This window comes from Haliotis rufescens, unplaced genomic scaffold (assembly GCF_023055435.1).
Source record: "Haliotis rufescens isolate VD_foot unplaced genomic scaffold, xgHalRufe1.0.p SCAF_5, whole genome shotgun sequence".
NCBI classification, from domain to species: domain Eukaryota; kingdom Metazoa; phylum Mollusca; class Gastropoda; order Lepetellida; family Haliotidae; genus Haliotis; species Haliotis rufescens.
Window position 1 is genome coordinate 633,104 of NW_025964223.1, and position 6,505 is coordinate 639,608.

Sequence of the window (6,505 nt, forward strand, 5' to 3'; positions counted from 1 at the left end):
TTATTTTTAATAAATAAATGTTTGATATTTTCAACACAAAGGAACATACTTCAGATAAGTTCGTGAAATTTGAATGAAGAGACAAGTTATATATCTCGTAAAAAGTATTTCCTTTTTAATGTGTTAAAAAGAAATATCTTCCATAATATCTTGACATATATGAGTCATCCAGAGAATTACAAGACAGAGTGGAGAAATATTACATGGCGTACACACATCCATTAAATCATTGGTCATTTTAAGAAATAAATCATAAATCGTATTTGATTCCATAATTTTGCGGCATCCTCATACGCATTCAATCACGTGGCTCTCAGAAACAGCCCCATGGCCTATGTGATTATGTGTGATATATGTAATGGTCTAGCTGTCAGATTACGTCTGAAGCTTGTAAGTGTTTCTTAAGGTGGTCGATGTATTTATGTACCAAAACCTCGAATCTGGACCCAACACAGAATAAATTATAACACAAAACAAAAAGCTGGGGGCCCATTTAGGGTTATAGAAGGCGATAACTTAGAAGTTCTTGATGAATGACTGCAATGTTTACATACTAACATTATATACACTTGTAATATTGCATTTATTCTGGTATCTTATTTAGTTAACAAACATGAGCCAAATTTGCTTTGTACTACGAACTGGTAAAATGAAAAACCCGTTGAGGGCCCCATCTGAACCACATAACAAAATACATGTGTATGTCTACAGGCTTCAAGAAGGATCATGTAAGCAACTGATATGAAATGATAGACCCGAATTATTTGTACAAATATGAAATAGTTAACTGATTTTCCATGTAATAGTGCATTATGTCATGGGGAAATCAATGGAACAACCACATTTTCTGATTTTCCTGGATCTTGAGAACAGGTTTGACATGTTGTGTTTGTCGTTAATGCAGCACACAGAATAGTGCAGCTATGTTATGGCAGCATGTAAGTAATTACAACTTGTGATTGGTATTAGAAGCAACAAATCACACTGTTAAGGTACATGGACACACTGAATCCATTTAGGTAAGACTTCCACCTGTAATCCCCCTTAAAATTATATATAATTTAAAGGATTGAGCGGCAGTGCATACATGTATAACGTTTGGAGGGGGTATACGGGCGGAAGTCTTTCCTCCATTTAGTCACCCTCACAAAGATATTTAAAAATGTAATTTCCATACCAAACAATTTGTCTATTTCAGGGTCCTGCACAGGAATGTGAAGTAGGCATGTGAGGACACAAGTATGAAGATTCGAAAATGCCTGAAAACTATTAATCTAGAACGATGCATCCTTTATCTAGGGGCAGCATCATTTCTTGTGTGGATTATTTTAGGTATCTATTTCTTGCCTCAAAACCACGCCACTCAGGAACCTGGTCGACATTCTGGACGACATCAGTGGAGGATTTTCAGGGAAGATGACCCAAACCCACTCCTACAGAAACGCCCACCATTGCTGTTTGAAAAATTGTCTGAGAAAGAAAGACAGACTCCGTCTGCCCCAAATGCTGACAAGCAGACATCATTTGTACTGAAAAAACAAGATGGCAGCAAGGGAGCATCTGTCAAAGAGAAATTGGAGCAAATCCACAAGAAGAAACTTAATGAAGCAGGATTTAAAGTTGACGACAAAGGATCAGAGAAATTACAGGATCAGTCGTTAGTTATCTCTGACAATAAACATAATCCAGTGCTTAATAAACTCCTCCGTTTACACGAAAACAAGCTCAACAAAGCTGGCTTTGACGTTCAGTTCAATCAAGGAAATGCTCCAAAACTGGTCAGCATAGACTTACCGACAATAAATTATAATGTCCACTTATTCTACTATCCCTGGTACGGGAATCCGGAAACAGATGGGAAGTATTTTCACTGGAATCACAGGTTTCTTCCACACTGGAATAAAGCAGAAATGATTAAATGGCCACTCGGGATTCACAAACCACCTGATGACATTGGTGCCAACTTCTACCCATCCCTTGGCCCCTACAGCTCCGGTGATCCAGAGGTGCTTGAAAAACATATGATTGAGATACGGAGCACAGGAGCAGGTGATAGCAGTCATGAATTTATGAATTAACCAGAAATTGTACATAGATATTATCAGTGTGTTTTTGTATCGCAAGTATGTATTTGTATGTATATTACTGACTGTATCATATTGGTTAGCATCAGTAACACTGAAAGTTATGTGATAAGGCTTGTTATGCTGTTGTTTGATGTCCAATTGAAAATATCGTGCCACCCTGTAAATAATCTAGCCGAGGCAAGGATTTACGTAAACCAGCTCAGAGGCTGATATTCGGCCCCAAGTCTGCAGCAAAAGTCAATAAAAATACTCAATTTGGAACGGAACATTTCCCGATGCATATTACAATGTATTAATATATATAACTATAAACTAATTAAAAGTAGAAGTAACCTATATTCACTTACAACAAGACCAATAAATAGGAACAGGTATTAATGCTTCATTTTATGTCACTGTATTAAATGAAATCCCCAAATACCTCTGAATTTATGAAGACGTGAACATTTAAAAAATCCCATTTTTTAACAAAATAATATTTCCCAAACTCCTTGCCAGGGGCACTTAGTTACGACCTGATAAATCCCTGCTGGGCTTAGACCCGGGTTTCAATTCCCCTCATGTGTGAAGCCCATTGTGGTCTCCCCTGCTGTGATATTGCTGGAATAGTGCCCAAAGCGGACTAAAACATACTCTCTCACTCGAAAATCTGAATTTGATTTAAAGCTCCTTTGAGCCAAGACACCCTAATCCTTTATGATTTTTCTACGCTCTTTCATGATCAACGATCAATGGGTCATTGACAGCTTGTTTGAGCCTCGGGTTCTATAAGTTTAGTGACTACTTGCTCTTAATGAAAACTACCGTATTTGACGTAATAAGCGCCCAGTGCGCTCTCAAAATTAGAAATAGAGGGCTCTTATTAGAATATAATTTTTGTGAGAAAAAAACAGTAGAAAGATCATAAATTTCATGGTTTATGCTGACAGCCTGAAATGATACAATAGAAAAGTCTGTGCGTATTACACACGACAGATATATTTTCCAGAATTTATTTGTCCATAATTAAGGGTGCATATAACACACGAGTGCGTATTATACATGAATAAATAAGTCTTGTGTACATTGATTAATTGGAAGGGGTGCTAATTGGGATTGTTAACTAGCCAATATATTAGCAAATATCGCTGTGGGCGCTTATCAGAGTGGGGCACTTATTACGTAGAATACGGTAATACAATGAATGTAATCCAATGATTATTAAGGTTACACTAGTCAAGAGTCAATGTCATAATCACATTGTTAATGAGCGAGTGAGTGAGTGAGTGAGTTGGGTTTAAAGCCACTTTTAACAGTATTCCAGTTATGTCATGGCGTGTCAGCTGAATGTGGGAGGAACGCCTGAAGTTATGCAGGTCTGAGATGTTTACCACTTTGGTGAAACCCACGAGCATGGGTATGGTGCTGACAAACCCTAGAATCGGGGCGAACTGGGATTCGAACGCACAATCATAGGTTTCTGGCGTGCCCAAGGGACGCAACTCTGCAAAGCGAATCGTGGTGCCTGCATCACTTTGGGATTTGCTCTCACATTAAGCTGACATGTCGTGATGGAACTGGAATACTGTTCAAAGCGGTATTAAACCCAATCCAACTCACTCACTCACTCACTCACTCACTCACTCACTCACTCACTCACTCACTCACTCACTCACTCACTCACTCACTCACTCACTCACTGTCAAATAAATAGGTATCACATATACAAAATGTGGACTGCTGTGTTCACTGTACTCTGTTCCCATACTAAACGTTAAATAACCGACCGCTTCAGTGGTCTGGTGAATAGAGCATCCTACCCACAGACCACAATAGATGGTCCTTCTTGATTCACTGTCTGGCACTCAGCATTAAGGGGCTAAAACAAGGACTGCTCGGCTCAGTCAGTATACTGTGTCTGAGCTATGTATCCATGTTAAACTGTGACATGGTATCTCGTGTGCTAGCACTATAAAAACTGGCATTCAGACTCCCCCTCCCACTCCCAGTCACAATCCATCAATCAATGTGGGTCACTGTGGTAGTGCACAGTAGCAAAAGTAAAACATGTCAGCGTGCCTACTACTTTCAGGTTAAAATATGAGGAACACATGACATTATTGAACTTGAACTCGGTATGTTTTCTCCTGCTTGATCTCGGGCGGTCGGGTAGCCTAGTGGTTAAAGCGTTCGCTCGTCACGCTGAAGACCCGGGTTTGATTCCAGATATGGGTACAATGTGTGAAGCCCGTTTCTGGTGTCCCCCGCCGTGATATTGCTGGAATATTGCTAAAAGCAATACTCACTCATTCACTCCTGCTTGATCTCCGACGTCAAGTTGTATTTAGTTTTATAAAGTGTTGCCTAAAATTGTAGCTTCAAAGTGTACTGTATGTCATGGTCATAATCATTGTTTGGTGTTCCAGGAGTGGTGTCTGTGTCGTGGTATCCGTCCCGTGACGCTGACGACGAGGGGATACCCTCCGACCGACTCATCCCTCTCATCCTGGACAAAGCCAACAAGTATGATCTGAAGGTGAGTTGTTATAATCCCATCTTCCTGAGGCATTTGTATTAACCAACTATGAAAGTCCAGTTTTCACACTTGCCGAACTAGGCTGGAATTTCCAGACTCAATTGTAGCGCCACCAATGGCGAATACGAGTTATGTCCCTTCTATGTCGCTCCTATTGACCAATCAAATTCCACCTCACAAATTGTTGTTTAATGCTGCACTCAGCAATATTCCAGCTGTATAATGATGGTCTGTAAATAATCGAGACAATCCAGTGATTGTCTACCTGAGCATCAATCTATGTAGTTGGGATAGATGACATGTATCAACCAAGTCAGCGAGCCTGACCACCCGATCCCGCTATTTTGCCTCATGTCATGAATTGGTTGTTAAATCATCATGGGGCACTCACTCACTTCTATATGCCATCACTGAGCTCCCCCCAAGAAACTGAGTGCAGAGCTTTGTTTGTTAAACTGGGGCTGTATTTCCCTCCAGGTGACTTTCCACATAGAGCCCTACAAGAACAGGAACCATCTGACATTGAAAGCAGATCTCCAGTACATCCTCAACACCTACGGTCAGCACCCTGCCTTCTACAGAATGAAGCACAAGGGGAGACAACTCCCATTGTATTACATCTACGATTCGTACCATGTCCAGGCTCGGGACTGGGCCAAAGTCTTCAGTCCTGATGGAGAAATGACAGTGCGTGGAACTGATCTCGATGGTATTTTCATTGGCTTGATTGTTGAGAAGCGACACAGAGAAGACATCGTCACAGGAGGTTTCGATGGCTATTATACGTACTTCGCAAGTAATGGATTTACGTACGGCAGCACATGGAGAAATTGGGGAATCATACAAGCCTTTGCCAGGGCGAAAGGTCTGCTGTTTTTACCCAGCGTTGGTCCGGGGTACGTCGATACACGAGTGAGGCCATGGAATAGCATCAATACAAAGAGCAGGGATCACGGAAAATATTACGAAATGTCTTTTGAAGCTGCAGTCAATGTTGACCCTCCTCTGATTTCAATAACATCCTACAACGAATGGCACGAAGGCACTCAGATAGAATCGGCCGTTCCCAAAAGAATTGACAATTTTATATATGATGATTATGCACCAGGAGGTCCAAGGTATTATCTGGACCTGACAAAGAAATGGGTTGCTCATTATTCAAAGAGAAAGAAAACAGATCTTTGATATGTTGGTACATTTGTTTTGTTGGTGCTTTTCTATGTGTTACTATCTATGATTATTTATTTGATTCTGTCAGGGAAGGTATTAGGAGACTGTATATTTTGTTAAGAATGAACTATTTTTATTGAAATGTCTATGGATCTCGTCTGTGATATATCTCAGTGTTTTTCTCTATTTAACTATTTACCCTTTGTGATCATGCCTTGGCTTGTTATGGTTGTCTAGGGTGCCACAATTTGCTGAGTTGTGTCCCTTTGTTGTGCCTGAATCTGCTGATTGTGGTTTAGAATCCAAACTTTGCCCTTGTTATGTTCCTTGTTTTGTCGGCACAGTACATGTACACTACAGCAGCATGTGGACCATCTTCCCGAGGCAAGAGAGTTAACTGATTTTCAAAGTCAAGTTTCCACCCTTGCCGAACTAGGCTGGAATTCCTGGGCTCTAAGTAGCGCCACCAGTGGCTATTACGAGTTATGTCCTTTCTATGCCTCACCTATTGACCAATCAGATTCAACCTCTCGTATCACTTGCATTTGTTTCAAACAAAACGGTGGCGCCCAGTCAAGACGATCTGATCGATAATCAAGATCTATATCGTGATAAAACGAGTCTTACATCGCGAAGTGCATCAAATCACGTGAGCACCTTGATTAAAAACATGAAAAGATTTAGAAAATATCTGTTGACAACGAGTTGGCAGTGCACATGCTTTGCAAATCCT

At 40.5% G+C, this 6,505-nt stretch overlaps 1 protein-coding gene across 2 annotated transcripts; it reads left to right on the forward strand.

The window, feature by feature from the left end:
* The first annotated feature begins 283 nt into the window (after window positions 1–283).
* Window positions 284–6,233, forward strand: LOC124111840 (glycoprotein endo-alpha-1,2-mannosidase-like). 2 transcript variants are annotated; one of them, XM_046471694.2, is made up of 4 exons: window positions 284–390; window positions 1,199–2,049; window positions 4,493–4,602; window positions 5,080–6,233. In XM_046471694.2, exons 2-4 carry the CDS (start codon window positions 1,242–1,244, stop codon window positions 5,785–5,787), a joined length of 1,626 nt encoding a protein of 541 aa, XP_046327650.2. In that variant the 5' UTR covers window positions 284–390; window positions 1,199–1,241; the 3' UTR covers window positions 5,788–6,233. The 2 variants fall into 2 exon arrangements, with proteins under 2 accessions (XP_046327650.2, XP_046327649.2); XM_046471693.2 differs by lacking the exon at window positions 284–390 and adding an exon at window positions 660–728.
* The last annotated feature ends 272 nt before the right edge of the window (window positions 6,234–6,505 follow it).